This window comes from Labeo rohita, chromosome 21, assembly GCF_022985175.1.
Source record: "Labeo rohita strain BAU-BD-2019 chromosome 21, IGBB_LRoh.1.0, whole genome shotgun sequence".
Taxonomy (NCBI): Eukaryota; Metazoa; Chordata; class Actinopteri; order Cypriniformes; family Cyprinidae; genus Labeo; species Labeo rohita.
In genome coordinates, this window is record NC_066889.1 from 26,965,778 (window position 1) to 26,985,744 (window position 19,967).

Below are 19,967 nucleotides of genomic sequence, written 5' to 3' on the forward strand. Positions count from 1 at the left end.
ATGTTCATGTCTTTTTGTCTTCAGTCGTAAAGAAATTATGGTTTTTAAGGAAAGCATTTTAGGATTTTTCTTCATATAATGGACCTCAATTGTGCCCCCGAGTTTGAACTTCCGAAATGTAGTTTAAATGCAGCTTCAAAGGGCTCTAAACAATCCCAGCCGAGGAAAAAGGGTCTTAACTAGCAAACGATCAGTCATTTTTTTCGAAAAATAAAAATTTGTATACTTTTTAAGCACAAAAGCTTGTGTAGCACAGGCTCTGGGATGCGCATCCACGGGTCGTTCTTGAACAATTCGTTCATTTTGAACGAATCTTTGAAGTGACTCGCGAAGAACGAGTCGTCTCGGGGAGTGATTCGTTCAGTCGTGCATGCGCAGCATTCTATTAGGCTCTGTACTGGAATTAATTCACCTGTTTCAAGTCTTAGGGTTTTTCCGAGTCGTTCGTTCATCTTATAGGGCTGTCACGTGACGCTGATTTTGCTAAAAATTAACTAAACTCAAAAAAAGATTCGTTCATTTTGCTGAACGAGACTCAAAGGTCCGAGTCGGTAAAATGATCCGAACTTCCCATCACTACTACGAATCACGTCTAAGTTCATCGTCTGTGTACTCCGGCTCAAAAAGACAGAGTATGGCCAAACACTCCATCTTATTTTCTCCTACAACTTCAGAATCGTCCGACATATTGTACCTTTTTGTTTGTAAACAGCGTTTGACTTACTTGCACTTTCTTAGTCTTTGCCCATTCGCTTTGTAAACACTGGGTCTGTAGTTCCGCCTACGTTCCGCGTGACCTTTCGACATGATTCAATAGTATGTCGTGAACACGCATCCCAGAACCTGCGCTACACGAGCTGTTGTGCTTAAAAAGTATACAAATTTGTATTTTTAGAAAAAAATGACCGATCGTTTCGCTAGATAAGACCCTTCTTCCTCGGCTGGGATCGTTTAGAGCCTTTGAAGCTGCATTTAAACTACATTTTGGAAGTTCAAAATCGGGGCACCAATGAAGTCCATTATATGAAGAAAAATCCTGAAATATTTTCCTCAAAAACCATAATTTCTTTACAACTGAAGACAGAAAGACATGAACATCTTGGATGACAAGGGGGTGAGTAAATTATTTATAAATTGTTGTTTTGGAAGTGGACTTCTCCTTTAACTGAGACTGCATCTGTCAGTGGGTTTGTAATTGCTGATTATATCCAAATGGATAAAACAGGATGCAGTTGCACAGCTGCTTCCATTCACCACGGGTCACAATGTACTGGCCGTCCTCATGGTCACACCCGCTGTAAGCTGTCATCTTTACTGTCCAGTCCTGTGTGTAAACTCCCCCATCTCTCACTTCTTTCCTCTGTGTTGTTTTCTTCATCCTCTTGTACATCCAGCTGCTCAGAACCACTGGTGAGAAGCTTCCCTTCAGGAGTGAACACACAACCGTATGCCGAGTCCTTATGACCCTAAAACACACATATCATGAAGCTTGTGATCAGGGTTGCCAAATCCATCCGAATGGTACTCAAATGTAGCCAAAAATACATGTTTTTGGTGAGGTTCCCCTGGTAAAATTCGCATTCCAGTGGCTAAATATCACATTATTGGACACACTTTAACATGCAGATATGAAAAAAACCCCACAGCAACAGTGTTAAAGTAGTCCAATTCAGCAGGAAAACTGTGAACTTGGCAACATTTCTTGTGATGTCATAGATTTGTTACTAGTTAAAGTTCTCAATCACCTGCAGCCTCTTCAAACAGACTCCAGTGGTCACATCCCATATCCTCACCTGATAAACAAACATATCAACATCAAGCATTGCTACACAGACTGTATGAATGAGTGGTTTTGTGTGCGTTTTACCATGTCGCCTTCAGCTGTGGATGCTAAAACCAGTCCGTCTTTGGAGAAAGCCAGACTCCTGACCCAAACTCGCTCACAACCTCCCAACACAAACAGACACGCGTGACGCGTCGGCAACCAAACACGCACTGTGCCGTCCCATGATCCTGAGGCCTAAACACTCATACATAAATATAGATATACATTACCAATCAAAAGTTTTTAAACAGTAAGATTTTTTATATTTTTTAAATAAGTTCTGCTCACCAAGCCTGTATTTAAGTACAGTAAAAATTCTGAAATATTCTTACTATTTAAAATAACTGTTTTCTATTTGAATATATTTTAAAATTTAATTTATTTCTGTGATCAAAGCTGAATTTTCAGCATCATTACTTCAGTCTTCATTGCCACATGATCATTCTAATATGCTGATTTGCTGTTCAAAAAACATTTATTATTATCATCAATATTTAAAACAGATGACCCAAATATCAGCATTTATCTGAAATAAAAAGCTTTTGTAACATTATACACTATACCATTCAAATGGGAGTCAGTATATATATATATATATATATATATTTTTTTTTTTTTTTTTTTAGAAAGAAATTATATAGATTAATACTTTTATTTAGCAAGGATGCTTTAAATTGATCAAAAGTGATGATAAAGACATTTCTATTTCCAATAAATGCTGTTCTTCTGAACTTCTATTCATCAAAAAACCTGTAAAAATTCTACTCTGCTGTTTTCAACATAATAATAATAATAAATGTTTTTTTGAGCAGCAGATTAGAATGGTTTCTGAGGGATCATGTGACTGGAGTAATGATGCTAAAAATTCAGCTTTGAAATCACAGGAATAAATTAAATTTTAATATATATTCAAATAGAAAACCGTTATTTTAAATAATAAAAATATTTAACATTTTTACAGTTTTTGCTGTACTTTGTAACAAATAAATGCAGGCTTGGTAAGAATAAGAGAATCTTTAAAAAACATTAAAAATCTTACTGTTCAAAAACTTTTGACAGGTAGTGTACAAGTCTTTTTTGCTCACCAAGGCTGCATTTATTTGATACAAAACATACAGTGAAAATTGCTAAATATTATTCTACATTGATAATAATAAGAAATGTGTCTCAAGCAGCATATCAGCATATTAAAATGATTTCTGAAGGATCATGTGACATAGGAGCAATGATGCTGAAAATTTAGCTTTGATCACAGGAATAAATTACATTTTAAAATATATTACAACAGAAAATGGTTATTTTAAATTGTAATAATATTCCACATTATTACTGATTTTACTGTATTATTGATCAAAGAAATGCAGCCTCTGTGAGCTTTCAAGAAAAAACATCTTTTTTATAAAATCCTGAATCAAACATCAAAGCTCATTCTCAACAACAAATCTGCTTTGTGAGCTCACCAGCATCCCACTAACAGAGAAACAGACACAGGCCACATTTCCCAGGTGCCCTTGTAAGGTCACAACCTCTTTTTCCCCATGAAGTTTCCAGACTCTCACGGTCCGATCCCAGGAGCCCGTGGCCTGAACCGAAAAAAAGAAGAGGTGATGCAGCTCATGCTGAACGGAGCAAAACAAACGGCTCAGTGAGAACGTGATTCATACCACAAACTGTGAGTCTGATGAGAAGGCGCTGCTCTGGACAGCTGCAGTGTGACCCCGCAGATCCTCCAGCATCTCACCGCTCTGGAACATCAAACAACGCCACAAACATTACTGGACAGATAGCATGGTGCTGGTGAACTAAAACACCTGTTACTACATAAACAGAGTCCAAGATTGATGTCTTTAGTTCAACTGTAAGTATTCAATTTCACCAAAATTATTGTCTCAAAACAATTTTTTGTGTTATGGATATGAACGATACCTAAGGATTTTTAAACTTCCATGAGGATGCTAAGAGATTTTTTAAGTATTTTTAGAATTGTCAAAATGTGTTTGGATTTTAATAATATTTAGACATTCTTTCTAGTCAGAAAACATAAGATTACTCAGATATTATTTTCTATTGACAGTCCATTGTATTTTAATTTAAATTTAACTGTAATTTTTAAAGATGCATGCATTGTTTAATATTTTCTATTTTTATAATAAACATAAAATAAACATTTTCCAGATATTTTAATTAGTTAATCAGCTTTAAAAGAGTAACAAAATAGATATTTTAAAAGTGTTCAAAATATATTTAAAAAAATAACAAATAAGCAATAGACATTAAATATTATTTTATATAATATAAATAAATTAATATAAATTATATTAATTATAATTATATAAAAATATATGAATTATATGATAAATGAATATAATATTAATAAATTTTATAATATCTAAGGATAATATATATACATAATATAATATTAACATAAAAATGTCAATAATTATTAGATAAAGTATAAAAATTTACTTATCCAATTATAAATATAATACAAAATATTTAAAATTATTACATTTTCTAAACAACATTTTCTCTATAATATTACGCTTAATGTTTTTCTCAGACAATAAAAATGTGTTTATAAATTAAAATATTAAGTGTAATACTATATAAAATATATATTTTAAACATTATTTTCTTTCTACTCAGAAACCATAAGATTAATCAGTTATTATATTCTAGTCTTAATTTTATTTTTTAAAACAAATCTGTTTTAAGATGTATGCATTGGTTATAAATTTTATTATATATATATATATATATATATATATGTATATATATATATATATATAAAGCAAATAATACTATTCAAATTAATTTTAAAATAAACATTTTCCAGATGATATGTAACTTCATCTTGGCTTTAAAAGAGTAACAAATAGATATTTTAAAATATTTATATTTATATATGTATAAAATATATACATACAAAAAATAGACATTAAGTGTTATATAATATCAAGTGTAACATTAACTATAATATAATAATAATACTATATATAATAACATACATAATGTAATATAAACATAAAAATAATAATTACTAAATAAAGTATAATATAGTAACATCCCCATTTATAACTATGTTTAACAATTATTACATTTTCTCTATATCACGCTTAATATTTTTCCCTCACACAATAAAAATGGTTGTTTACACATGAAAATATGTAATACTATATGAAATATATATATATATATATATATATTTGTAAAGGCTTGCAGAATCAAGAACTACTAAAATTGTCAAAATGTTGATCTTTGAAAGGGAAGTGTTTGTTTCATACATTAGTCCCTGATCTCCTGTAGTATTATAAAGGGACGTGTTTGTTTGTCACCTGAACTCTCCAGATCAGCGCCCTGTTGTCCCATCCACCCGAAACCAGCCACTGACCGTCCGGACTGAAGCTCACCGTCTCCACGCTCCCACTGTGACCTGACAAGAAGTATGTTAACTGGAGTAAAGTGTGACTGAAACTATGGTTATCACAGCATATTTTTGTAAGGGTGATTATGATATGTTGCTGCTGCTGAATCTGAATAATTTGATGTGTCAATATTTGAGTTTATCTGAATCATTATGAACTGAGTATGAGTACCTGTCAGTATGTGTGTGCATTCAGTGCTGGAGCGGCTCCAGATTCTGACGGTACGGTCGTGAGATGCACTCGCAAACAGCTCACCATCCGAGGAGAAAACACATGATTTCACTGGACCTGCATGTTTATTTCAGAACAAATAATCAAATATAAATTAAATGTACTAATAGATGCCATACCCACATTGCACCACTGGATGGACTCATTACTGCTTGTGTATATTTTTTGCTCTATTGTAAATGTAGTATATTCTATTCTTACTCTAAAATTATTTTTTAACATTTTCCACTTTCCCCAAGTTAACCAAACACATGTTGACACCCTTAACAAAAACAGCATGTCCCACTAAATGGGTTAAGTTGTTAAAGCAGAATCTGCTATTAAACAGACAATATTTCAAGTGTTTTTTCAGTGTCTAGCTCCATATTTGTGACTTTATTCCTGATATAATTTAGCAGCTACACAATGGAATCTTTTTATTTTTTTTCTCTGCATCTCTGTCTTTCTAGGTCATGTTTACACATCATTTTTTCCACTGTGTTGCTATGTATGAGTAATATAGTGATATTTTATGAGGTTTTTTTATCTTGAAATGTCAGTTTCAAAATCAGTCTGATAGTACACCCACACTGACTTTGGGTAATCAGGCCTAAAGGTCTGTTCTGGGACTATTTCAGTCTAGTGAGGGGGTATGAAGTTCCGCGGTCGGGTCGCTTTACAGCAGCAACAAAATAGTTTTTTGAGGAAAACATTTAAGGATTTCTCTCCATGTAATGGACTTCTATGGTTCCCCCAAATTTGAACTTACAAAATGCAGATCAAATGCAGCTTCAAAGGGCTCTAAACAATCCCAGCCGAGGAATAAGGGTCTTATCTAGTGAAACGATCTGTTATTTTCTACTAAAAAAAAATAATTACAATTTCCATACTTCTTAACCTTAAATGCTTGTCTTGTCTAACTCTATGTGAACTGTTTTTTCTGGGTCATGACAGTTAGGGTAGGTTTAAAAACTCCCTTCTCATTTTCTCCTCCAACTTCAAAATCGTTCTACGTCGCTGTTTTTACCCTTTTTTTGTAAAAGGTGTTTGATCTTCTTGCATGTTCACTTTTTAAACTCTGGGTTGGTACTTCTCTAGCGATGTAAGATGATTTTGAAGTTGGAGGAGAAAATAAAACGGGAGTTTTTAGACTAACTGTCATGACCGGAAAGTTCACTCAGAGCTAGACGAGACAAGCCTTTGAGGTTAAAAAGTATATAACTGTAATTTAAAGAACAAACAAATGATCGTTTCGCTAGATAAGACCCCTTTTCCTCAACTGGGATCGTTTAGAGCCCTTTGAAGCTGCATTTAAACGGCATTTTAGAAGTTCAAATTTGGGGCCACCATAGAAGTCCATTACATGAATGTTTTCCTCAAAAAACATAATTTCTTTACCACTTAAAGGAGAAGTTCACTTCCAAAACAAAGATTCACATATAATGTGCTCACCCCCTTGTCATCCAAGAGGTTCATGTCTTTCTTTCTTCAGTTGTAAAGGGGGAAAACATTTCAGCATTTTTCTCCATGTAATGGACTGATATGGTATCCCCATTTTGAGTTTCCAAAATGCAGTTTAAATGCGGCTTAAACCATCCCAAATGCAGTTGTAAACAATCCCAGCCGAGAAAGAAGGGTCTTATCTAGTGAAACGATCGGTTATTTTAATAAAAATAATACAATTTATATACTTTTTAATGTCAAACGCATGGACTGTTATTGTTCCGGTTCGTGACAGTTAGGGTATGTCGAAAAACTCCCATCTCATGTTCTCCCTTAACTTCAAAATCGTCCTATATCACTGTTTTACCTTTTTTGTTAAGGGTGTTTGATCTTCTTTGCATGTTCACTTTGTAAAGACTGGGTCTGTACTTCTGCAGTAATGTAGGATTTTGAAATGATTTTTGAAGTTGAGGGAGAAAATACGATTGGAGTTTTTCGACATACCCTAACTGTCTTGAGCCAGAATACACAGGGTTCAGGGAGAGAAAGACAAGAGGAGCGTTTGAGATTAAAAAGTATTTAAATTGTATTTTTTTTTTAATGAAAATAACCGATCGTTTTGCTAGATAAGACCCTTTTAATTCGTCTGGGATCGTTTACAACCACATTTGGGATCGTTTGAAGCCGCATTTAAACTGCATTTTGGAAGTTCAAAATCGGGGCACCATGTCAGTTCATTATATGGAGAAAAATGCTGAAATGTTTTCCTCAAAAAACAATTTCTTTACCACTGAAGAAAGAAAGACACGAACATCTTGGATGACAAGGTGGTGAGTAAATTATTTGTAAATGTTTGTTCTCGTTTATTAAAGACGTACAGTGTCTTTAACGTACCTGAGTGTCCTCTAACTGTGGCCAGGTGTTTTGCACTGTTTGCGTTCCACAGGTACAGTCTTCCGTCATCACAACACGTGAGCAGAATCTGACAGTCAGGTGAAAAAGCGCAGCAGTTTACCTGAGAAACGCATGAGAACATAATGCTACTGAAACAACACGCTTTGTCTTCACTTATCTAATGACATTTTTAAATATACAGAGGATGAAAATGAAGTACAGGCAAATACCAAGCTTACCTACCTCTCCTTTGTGTCTGGAAAAATACCTAATGTTGGACACGCCTACGTTTTCTGAGGAATGGCGCCACATGTCTACTTAGTCCTGTGAAAACCCCACTTCAGAAATGTCAGAAATGTAATAATTACTCACACATGGTCAATGGAAGTTTGGTTGCAGTGGTTAGTGTTACAGATGAGTTTTGTTTGGGTTTTTACTGTTTGTGTATCCAGAGTTACGCTCTCTTGAGTGTCTGAGGGCTGCGCCCGTGGTTTATTAGGATTTTTCTTTTGGTTTAGACAGTCATTAACTCTAAATACACTTTAACAAGCTCATTTGAGTGTTCACCTGCCAGTTGCACTTTTTAAGCACAGAATGCTTAGAAATCTCTGGTATATTTATATAATTTGATCAAAATTACATTATAATTTTGTCATCATTTAGTCACCTTCATGCCGTTTCAAAGCTGTTTGACTTTCTTTCTTTTGCAGAACATAAAAAATACCACTGACTTCTGAAAAAAAAAAAACTATTAAAACATTTCTCAAATCTCCTTTTTTGTTCCATTGAATAAATACAGTAATACAGATCTGAAATGACATGAGATTGAGTACATCATAACAGAATTTTAATTTTTGGGTGAACTAATATCTATTATCTATTATTTGTTTTACATTTCAGGAACCTTAATCCTTATACTTTCATACTTACAGCCTTGAAAATATAATATAATAATATACAATATAATATAATTAGTGCTGTTCAAATGATTAATCGCAATTAATCGCATCCAAAATAATCGTTTTTGTTTATACATGTGTGTACTGTGTATATTTATTTTAGATGAGTTATGGGTATATATAAAGACACAGTATATGTTTTGAAAATATTTACATGCATTTACATGTATATATTAAATTCATATAATTTATAATATATATATATATATATATATATATATATATACATATATGTATAATATATACATATATTTATTTTATATTTAATATATATTATAATATATTTAGTATATAAACATATTTTTCTTAAATATATAAATGCCTGTATGTGTATTTATACACACATAATAAATATACACAGCACACACACATATAATATGTACATAAAAAAATATTTTGGATGTGATTAATTGCAATTAATCGTTGCCCAGCACTAAATATAATATAATATAATAATATGCATTAAGTTGATTAGTTGTGTATTAGTATATAAGTGTATTAGTTAAATGACATAAAATGAAACTTTAAAATAGTGACTAAATAATATTTAATATTTAATAACACATTAAATATAAAAAAATTACAGAAGCAATATGATTTTAAGGCCAGATCATTTTTGTAAGTCCCAAACTTCAGAAATTTCCACATAGATAAGGAATTTTGGCATCGTCCTGATAAATGCATCATCTCTATGCATGTGTGTTCATGTTGTGTGGGCGATATGTGTCTGAAGACCAGTTCACACAAGTGTAAACACACTCTGCGACCCTTCTGAATTCCTGACGTGTAAGTGTCATTTCAGAACTCAATGTCTTTTTCCCGTAAAATGTGAGTATTTTTGAGAACAGACCCCCTGTCACTAGTTTTCAGTGCTTGACTGTTTCTGATTTACTCTGTTTGTAAGGACGACATCTGTGTTCCAGTCACACAGTTTGAGAGTGTAACTGACGCACCAGATCAGTAGGCTGTCTGTCTGAATGTTTACTTTGAACAGCAGGATGTTTAGTAGCTGTTTGCATGAGAATGTTTAGTAGTGGTTTGCACAAGTTTCATGCAGCTCGCTCACAGCAGAAAACATGTGATTAGTCATTCAGTTCATCCTCATGTATATGAAACAATGACACCTTACACATTTAATGAATAACAATCACTTTATTGGAAACCCAGCAGTTTGAAAACAATTTGATGCACATGCCTTTTAGCAAAAATTGCAAACTGTTAGGGGACAAAAAAAACAAAAAAAACAATGCTAAATGCAATACAAAAAAGCAACTAAAATCATGCAGATTTTAAATTTATTTATCGTCTAATTAGCTTTTTAGTATAGTTCACTCAAAAATAAACATTTTTGAAAATGTATTCAGCCTTGCAATCCATGTAGATGAGTTTGTTTCTTCATCATTTGGAGAAATGTAGCATTACATTACTTTCTCTCCAACAGATCCTCTGCAGTGAATGGGTGCCGTCAGTATGACAGTCCAAATAGCTGCTAAAAACATTTTAGCTGCATTTTTGTAAGAAACAGTTCCATTATTGTGATGTGTTTATCAGCTTTTGGACTCGTGATCTGACGGCACCCATTCACTGTAGAGGATCAACTGGTGAGCAAGTGATGTAATACTACAAATGTGATGAAGAAACAAACTCATCTACATCTCGGATGGCCTGAGGGTGAGCAAATAATCTGCAAATGTTCATTTTCAGATGAACTAGTTCTTTAAAAAAAAGAGCAGAAAATATTATGTTTGTTTTTTAGCTCATTTTTTGTTTAACTCTCGCACAATAACCTGTTTTGGTATTGTGTTCGACTGCTACTTAATGTCTAATATAAAAAAAAACAGTTCAAAGGAAGTTGAGCCTTCTAGTAAGGGTTAGTCTATAATTAAATCATATGTGTTTGCGGATATGTGTGGCCGTGCAAGAAAGGATGTTTTTGTGGATTATTTGGTTAATCACATCTATGTGTGTTCTTTGTAGGAAACAAAAAAGCACCTCTGTTCCACTATCGATGTGTATTTGATTTGCTCCCACTGCGTCATGCACAGCACAAGCTTGCTGCACCGCAGTAATCATCATAACCAACAAATATAAGAAGATGGGAAGTGAAAGCAACCGTTCAGATCAGAAATGCTTATTTTCATGTTATCTCTCACCTACAGACATTTCCTCCACACCAAGGTTAAACTTGCACGCAAAAACAAATCAGCAGAACAACTTACTGTTTCCCCCCTTAGGTGTCATCATGCAGCCAATTGAGAAACAAATAAATAAAACCTTGGAACGGTCCCCTTAAGAGTTGGAAGAAGTTTTGGATAATTAAGAACCTTAAGACCACAAAGTGGTCGAAGTAATTATGGTGTCAAAGGCTGAAAGGGGTTCAAAAGTGCGGACGACGATGATGTCATCGGTTTGGAACGACACCGCTATTCTGGAGAGAGAGAGAGAGAGAGAGAGAGAGAGAGAGAGAGAGAGAGAGAGAGAGAGAGAGAGAGAGAGAGAGCGCTCTCGTGTCGCTTTGGTCTTCGTTTGGATTCTACACTCAGACAAACCGATTGGAGACTTCGCTTGTTTTTGACTGAGTATATTGGACGTGTTTCTCAGTCATGGGGAAGGTTTTTCGTGTCTTTTTGATTACTTTAATTCTTCTGAACGCGACCCAGGCTAATGGTAAGCGAATAGATTTTTTTAAACGTGTTTAATTTCGATTCACTTCAAACAATCCATTACTCGTCTAGTCTGAATTTCCTGTTGTATGCTACGTAAGTGTCGATTTACTGTAAATCTGCAAATTTTACAAATACAGCATTAGATTTGAGTTCAAATAACTTAAGTAGAAGTTAAAAGTACTTAAAAGTAGTTTTAAGTTTTCAATTTTGATTTTGTTTTTCTTAATGTATTTCTATATAATCAAACCGATTTAATCAGCTACTGTAAAACATTTTACACGTTTTGTTGTTGTTTATATTGTATTAATATTTTATAAACCAATTTAAAATGGTGTAAGACACAACAGAATGTCGTATTAATAAAATCTAACGGGTTGTTTCGCAAATAACGCGAAAATAGGATTATTTCTTTTCATAAACAATCTTGAATGTATTCCTCCGTGAAATAACCTCAAACTGATTTAATCTGGTACAGTAAGACATTTGACACGTTTAGTGTTTTATGAATATTTTTATAGGCAAATTTAAATAGGTATAAAACACAACAGAAGGTCTTGTTAATTAATAAAATCATGAGTAGTTTGCAAATATCGTGAATAGGATTATTTATTCTCTGTTCCTCAGTGGAATAATCTATAATCATATAGATTTAATCAACCACAGTTAAACATTTGAGAAATGTTATTTATTGTTGTTTTTATTTTATGAATATTGTAATATGTTGTGTTAATATATAATATACCAGTGTTAAGTAGGCTAGTATGAGACGCATATTTGTCATATTTTTTCTTTTTTTTATCTTATCAGTTAATAACAGTTTGAGTTTGATTATATATATAAATGACATGTTATAAAAAGCTTTTTATTTTAGATAAATGCTGATCTTTGGATCTTTCTAATAATCAAAGAATCCTGAAAAATGTGCTAAACTGTTTTAAATATTGATAATAATAAATGTTTCTTGAACAGCAAATCAGCATATTAGAATGATTTCTGAAAAATCATGTGACACTGAGTGCGGGAGTAATGATGCTGAAAAATTAGCTTTGATCACAGGAATAAATTACATTTTAAAATATATTAAAATAGGAAGCAGTTATTTTAAATAGTAATAATATTTCACCAGTGTTGGGGAGTAACTAGTTACATGTAACGGAATTACGTAATTTAATAAAATAAATGTAATTGTAATTAGTTACAGTTACTGAGAAAAAATATGTAATTAAATTACAGTTACTTTTGAAAAATGCAAGTGATTACAAAGGGGATTACATCTGAATTTTTTCACACACTTACAGATTTAATTGACTTTCATAAATTGCATTGACTGCTCTAAAATGAGACACCAATGTTTCAGGAGTTTAGGACACAGAATAGGACACATGCTTATTTGATAACTGTTTTATTTCCTATTTGGGTTTATGCATAAACTTTATTTTTTAAGATTGTTTTTTCCAAGGCATTGTTAGATGCTAGTGTTTTCTGTCATAACTATGCAAACATTTGATTTCAAACCCAGTATCATAGCTATTAAACTATTTCTTGTTATGATGTTATTTATGTTATGATGCTCACGGTGACCCGAGTTCGAATCCCGTCTCAAGGTCCTTTGCCGATCCCGCTCCCCTCTCTCCTCCCAGCTCTTTCCTGTCATCTCTCTACTGTCCTATCACAATAAAAGGCATAAAAAGCCCCAAAAATTACACAACTCAGACTCTTTCGGGGCAACTTAAGTCAGTGCTATATACTTGATAATTTTTCTTTGCGGAAGCTTTGCATTTGGTTAGCTAATAAAATATTAAAGCTTAATTCAATATTATGTGGACAGTTTCTTAATTCTGTCATCCTGGCATCGTGGACTTGCTCTGTTGTTTCATACAAATGCAGCTGCTGCCATTTTTTTTTTGGTACATTGTAATGGATTATAATGATTCTTCATGGAAGCTTTGCGTTCAAATATTTCAACTCAGATCAGTGTTTCATGTCTAATAATTCTGACACGAAACAACTAAATAATCTATCAAGCAGCTGTGTAATAAGTGAGATAATGTACATTCAGCCAGTTATCGCAAAATAAAGATGTATATTATCCCTTACTTATTATCATCTTAATTCAAGTTATGAAGGATTTTGAAAGTCTGACAGTAATCAGTGTTGAGTGCTACTGTAAGGTTAACTCTGCCTGGTTTAAATATTTCAAAATGATTAACAGTTGAAAATATTAGAAATTTAGAAAAGTAATCAAAAAGTAATTTAAAGTAATAAGTTACGTTACTTTAATAAAGTAACTGAAAAGTTACACTACTTATTACATTTTAAATCAAGTAACTTGTAATCTGTAACCTATTACATTTCCAAAGTAACCTTCCCAACACTGTATTTCACAATATTGTTGATTTTACAGTACTTTATGCTGGCTTGGTGAGCAGAAGAGACTTCTTTAAAAACATTAAAAATCTTGCTGTTCAAAAACTTTTGACTGGAAGTTTGTGTCTGCACAACTTATTTTTTAAAATCAATTAACGTAAATATTTAAATTGCAATTACACACAATATCAAGCTGATATAATGATCATCATTATGCTGTCAGAAGAACTCATCAATATCATGTTTGCAATTTAAAATCTTTAATTAAGCTGCATTTTTTACTGGCAACCATGCATTTACTTAAGTTGTGGTGATATGTTTTTTTAGAGTGCATACAAAACAAAAATATATTCTATTCCTAACTCTTCTCTCTATGTCTACTTGCAGGAAAGAACTCCACAAAGACCAAACGCAACAGCACTAGAATCGCCCGCCCGAGGTTTTTCCAAGGACACGCCGTCCCAGTCAACGTCCCTCCTCCTCCAAACCGAACGACAGACCCCCAAACACACATCCTACCCCCTGCCGTTGATGTCGAAGTCAAGTTACAAAGCAACAACACGGCTAACTACCTCCAAGGCCCTCTGAGCAACAGGTTTATCCCAGCTGTCTACATCATAGCCATCATTGTCGGCATTCCCTCCAATATCGCCATCTTGGTCTCGGTTGGAACCAAAGTGAGGTTCATTTCATCGGCTATTTTGTACTGTAGCTTGGCAGCATCAGACTTGCTGCTGTTATTCAGCCTGTTACTGAAAGCACATTATCATCTCAACGGAAACCATTGGATATTTGGGGAAACCGCTTGCCGTATTACAACCGCCTGTTTTTATGGAAACCTTTACTGCTCCGCTTTCACACTAGCGTGCATTAGCATCAAACGCTACATAGCTGTGGTTCATCCGTTCCTTTACAAGCGCTTGCCTAAGCGCTCATTTAGCGCATGGGGTTGCTTAACCGTCTGGATTGTATTTATTATCGCACTTTTGCCGGAAATCCTACTGCAACAAAGCTACCGCATCACAGATCTCGGAATAATCACATGCCACGATGTTCTTCCTAATAATTTAGATTACTACCATTGGCTAGTCTTTTATAATTTAGGCTTAACCTGTATAGGTTTTTTCCTGCCTCTAGTGGTGACAGTCGCAAGTTACATCTCAATTATCTGGCACCTGAACCGTTCACACCGAGACTGGGCTCTTTATATCAGAGCTAGCACGTTTAATTTTGTTATTTTCGTTTTGTGCTTCGGCCCGAGCAGCTGCCTTCATTTCGTGCATTACGTTCTGCTGTCTGTCAGCTTTACAGAGAGTTTTTACATTTATTTTAGCGTGGCCGTGTGTCTGTGTTGCCTGCATAGTGCTCTAGATCCCTATCTGTTCGTGCTCATGTCCAGGACTGTCGGAACCAAACGGTACTTCCTGACGCGCAAAGGACGCGCACTTAGCATCTCGGCGTAAGGTCAAGAGGAAATGTGTGGTCTGGAGCCCGTTTAACTTCCCTAATCTTTAAAACTGGATATTTAATGTGACCTGTCTGAAAAGATACTTTTTTTTTTAAACAAATTAATACTTTTATGCAGTAAAAATGCATCAAATTGATCAAAAATGACAGTAAAGACATTCACATTTTATAATAACAGATTTCCTTTGAATTTTCTGTTCATCAAAGAATCCTGAACAAAATACTGCACAAAAATATAAAGCAGCACAACTGTTTTTAACATCAATAATAAGAAATATTTCTTGAGCAGAAAATCTGCATATTAGAATGATTTCTGAAAGATCATGCGACACTGATATTGAAGTGAAGAAAAGAAAAGAAAAAGGTAGTGACTTTTTATCTCACAATTTGGACTTTTTTCCCCTTGCAATTCTGGATTTCTTAGAATTCTTTTTATAGCAGTTCGGAGAAAAATGCTCAGAAGCGTTAGATAAAATTAGAACTGTGATAATTCACAATTCTGAGAAGAAAAGTAAAGATCCTTGCACACTGAGTTTTTTTTTTTCTTTTGTATTCATCAAAAGTTTGTCACGCACCTCTCAGAATGTTTGCTATGGATGTGAAAAACGCAGAAAATGGAACCGGATTCGAATTTTTTTTTATGACGGACGAAAGTTTTGGAGGCAGTGTGTAAACGTCATACTTATTATTAAACAAGCAAAAGTCTCATGGCAATTGGTACATATTTTACGGAGTGGCTTTTTTTTTGCTAAATCGTACTTTACGAGTCCCCCATTTCGAATATACAAGTGAGGTCCTACAAATTTGTACAAATTAGTCATCTTGTAAAATACGAACAAATTGGTTTTTACTGCAAATTACGGACAAGATTTATTTTTAAATGATGGACGTACATTTCGGAGGCAGTGTGTAAACGTGATTTACACAACGTGAGGTTGTATTTATTATGTTAACGTGCGAAAATCTCATGGCAATTCGTACATACTTTACAAATTTACTGATTTGTATGAATTTGTACAACCAAGTACAAATTATTTTTTTGCTAATTTTTTTTTGTCAAAATTTGTCACAAAACACCTCACAAAATGGTTGCTGAAGATGCGAAAAATGCAAAAAAAATTTAACCCGGTCCAAATTTTATTTTTTTTAAGGTTTATTTATTTTTAAGCGTGTGAAAAATCTCATGGCAATTCGTAGATATTTTACAAGGTGGCTAATTCGTACGCTTTTTTGCTAAATCGTACATATTTTACGAGTTCCTCAATTTGTAGGAATTTGTACAAATGACCTACCCCTAACCTAAACCTACCCAGCACTGGGGTCTACACAAATCATACAAAATCGTATGAGTGAGGTCGTACGAAAGTCGTACGAATTAGTCACTCCCTAAAATATTGGATAAATTGGTTAAGATAGCTTTGCAAATTTCGGACGAGAATTTCGGACTTTAAGGTCCTTGCACACTGAATACAAAATTTTCGTATTTGTCAAAATTCGTCACACACAGAACGTCACGGTGGCTCAGAATTGTCAAAACACCTCTCAAAATGCTAGCTACAAATGCGAAAAATGCAGAAAATTAAAGCCGATCCGATTTTTTTAATGACGGATAAACATTTCGGAGACTGTGTAAACGTGATTGACACGACGTGAGATTGTATTTAATTTTTAATGTGTGGAAAACTCAAGGCAATTCGCATATTTTATGAGGTGGCTAATTCATACAAATTTGTACAACCTCACTTGTACATTTTTTGCAAAATCGTACATATTTTACGAGTTCGAAAACAAATCAAACTCGTAGTGAGGTCGAATTAGCCACATCCTAAAATACGTACAAATTGGTCTTGAAATAGCGTTGCAAATTTCGGACGAGAATTTTGCGTTTTTTCGTATTTGTAAAAATTCGTCACGCACAGAATTCAGCAATGGCAATTTGAACATATTTTGCAAGGTGGATAATTCGTACAAATTCGTACAACCTCACTTGTACGATTTTTGCTGAATCGTGTATATTTTACGAGTTCCCCAATTCGTATGAATTTGTACGAATGACCTACTCCATAGCCATCTTGTAAAATACGTACGAATTGGTTGTGAGATAGCGTTGCAAATTTCTGACCAGAATTTTGGACTCAGTGTGCAAAGACCTTAAAGGTCAATTTTCGTATGTGTTTTTTCGTATTTTTCAAAATTCGTCATGCACAGAACATCACTGTGGCTCAAAACACTGAAAATTAAAAATTGATCCCTATTAGTTTTCTGAGGCAGTGTGAACGTGATTGACACAACGTGAGGTCGTATTGTGTGAAAATCTATTTGTGGGAATTTGTACATATTTTCCGAGGTGGTTAATTCATACAGTCGTACATATTTTACGACTTTTCCACTTCGTAAGAATTTGTACGAATGACATAACCCTAACCCCGCCCCTAAACCTACCGGTAATTGGAGTCAAATGGTATGAATTCGTACAAATTAGCGACTTTGTAAAATATGTACGAATTGGTTGTGAGATAGTGTTGCAAATTTCGGACAAGAATTTCATACTGAGCATTACATTTTCTGAGCATTACAAAATTCGTCATGCACAGAATGTCACGGGGGCTCAGAAATGTCAAAACACCTCTCAAAATGCTTGCTATAGATGCGAAAAAAGCATGAAATTGAACCAGATTTTTTTAATGATGGACGAAAGTTTCAGAGGCAGTGCGTACACGTGATTGCCACAATGTGAGGTCATATTTATTTTTTAACATGCGAAAATTTCGGACTGTGCAAGGACCTTAAGAATTACGAAACATAAACTCACAGTGTATATTTCAAAATTGTGAGATAAAAAATAAAAATAATAAAAATTTATTTTTAAATGTGCAATTCTGACTTTTTCCCTCAGAATAACGAGAATAAAAATTGAGTTGTAGGATAAAAAGTTGCAATTACCTTTTAAATTTTACTGAAACTGGAGTAAAGGCTGCAGGCAATACAGATTTGCATCACATGAATAAATCTGATAAATTATATTTGATAATATATTCAAACAGAAAACAACTATTTAAATTGTAATATTTCACATACTGCATTTTTGATCAATTCCATGCATTAAGTATATTAAGCAAATAGTCAATTGAGCTTTCATGTTGATACTGTTCTAAAAAGAAGTAATCTAGAATGTTTTTTGGTTTCGGTCTTGTTTCTGAACTGGCTTGTTCTAGATTTAAAGTTTTTAATATGTGAAGTGCCACGAGAAAAACTAATAGTTGGTTGTTCCAGCCAGAGTTGGCTGGGCAGAAGCAGCACCTTTTATTCTGAATACAAATGGAGAGTCGTTTGAATGGCCCTGAAAGAAAAGCATGTAATATACTGCCTGGACTGTGTTCAGAGTCTGTGTGTTTTGAATGTTACATAAAGCCTTGTTGACCAAGGCAAAGTTTGTCTGTATATGTTATCCTTATTTGTATAGAGAATCTAAATGCTTTATTGTAATGCCTATATTTAAACTCATGTGATTTCAAAGCACAGCATTAATATAGTCATTAAAACAAATGAAACAAAAGCTGACTGTCTTATATTTGGTTCAGTGAATCATTAACAGGATAGATGTTCATGTTTAATATGCCATTGGGTTTTCTCTGTGGATTTTTTATTGGATTTGATGCATCATACAACATGCAGGATGGATTCGACTGCAGTTTGGAGAAGCCGTCTCTGGCTTGAAGACAAAAGTGCCAGTGTGACTAACTGTGTTGCAACAGATTCTTTCTCTCTGATTCTCATGCAGACATGCACATACAGAGACAAACACTGAGTAAAGGAATAGTACACCCAAAAATGAAAATTAGGTGATCATTTACTCACCCTCAGGCCATCCAAGATCTAGATGAGTTTTTTTTTCATGGGAATGAGGAAAGGAGGAATGTAGCATTACATCACTTGCTCATTAATGGATCCTCTGTAGTAAATGGGTGCTGTCAGAGAGTCCAAACTGCTTATAAAAACATCTCAATAATCCACAAATAATCCACAAAACTCCAGTCCATCACAGAACATCTTGAGAAAAAATTTATCCCATGCCCTGTTATGACTTGTCCTTTTTATATGAAATATGATACACATGGTGTTTCTCAGTAAGCAGTTCCAGCTTGAGTTGAATTGCAAATGCATTCACTTGAAGACTTCATGTAGATGTCTATGGTTTCAAAAGAGTAACATTTCAGGAATGAGGAAGTCAAGTGAGATGTATGTTAATGCACAGAAATTAATAAATAAATTAATCTATTAAGTAGAATCCATTAAGTGGTTTGGCAAACTTCAATCCATCAAAAGTGTGATTGAATTCAGTTGAATTCAGATTTAAGTTTTGTATTTTGGTGAATTTGGTTTTCTTATCAAAACTGAAAGTATCAATAACATTAAACATTTTATGTTGAGAATATATAAATAAGCTGAGAACCAATAAATGTGTGAAAATCAGGATGCACAGGTGAGGGTGCTGCATGAATATTTATTAGTTCATAACCCCAAATGGCTTTAAAAAGTTCTTTAAATTCAAGATTAGTGTAAAGTGTTACAACAAGGCAAAATAACAAGACATTTATTTATCTGAATATTTGTTTGTTCATTCATTCATTTGTTTTATTGCTTTATTAATATTTATTTGTTCATGTATTTGTTTTTTTAATATTTATTTATGTTTATTTGTTATTTCTTT

The 19,967-nt window shown here is 33.6% G+C and overlaps 2 protein-coding genes across 5 annotated transcripts; one reads left to right on the plus strand and one right to left on the minus strand.

Moving 5' to 3' along the window:
- Positions 1-1,101: 1,101 nt before the first annotated feature.
- On the minus strand, positions 1,102-19,246 carry wdr38 (WD repeat domain 38). Of its 4 annotated transcripts, none has more exons than XM_051093448.1 (10): positions 19,115-19,246; positions 8,041-8,135; positions 7,798-7,918; positions 5,422-5,538; positions 5,161-5,258; positions 3,490-3,570; positions 3,286-3,408; positions 1,868-2,020; positions 1,746-1,793; positions 1,102-1,466 (listed from the first exon to the last, which is right to left on the minus strand). In XM_051093448.1, exons 2-10 carry the CDS (start codon positions 8,107-8,109, stop codon positions 1,287-1,289), a joined length of 990 nt encoding a protein of 329 aa, XP_050949405.1. In that variant the 5' UTR covers positions 8,110-8,135; positions 19,115-19,246; the 3' UTR covers positions 1,102-1,286. The 4 variants fall into 4 exon arrangements, with proteins under 4 accessions (XP_050949405.1, XP_050949406.1, XP_050949403.1 ...); XM_051093449.1 differs by lacking the exon at positions 19,115-19,246 and adding an exon at positions 10,976-11,138 and having other exon boundaries at positions 7,798-7,885; XM_051093446.1 differs by lacking the exon at positions 19,115-19,246 and adding an exon at positions 10,976-11,138.
- LOC127152661 (proteinase-activated receptor 3) lies at positions 11,263-18,812 on the plus strand. Its single transcript, XM_051093445.1, has 2 exons — positions 11,263-11,423; positions 14,177-18,812. The coding sequence occupies exons 1-2, from the start codon at positions 11,360-11,362 to the stop codon at positions 15,250-15,252; spliced, it is 1,140 nt and encodes a 379-aa protein (XP_050949402.1). The 5' UTR covers positions 11,263-11,359; the 3' UTR covers positions 15,253-18,812.
- Positions 19,247-19,967: the final 721 nt, after the last annotated feature.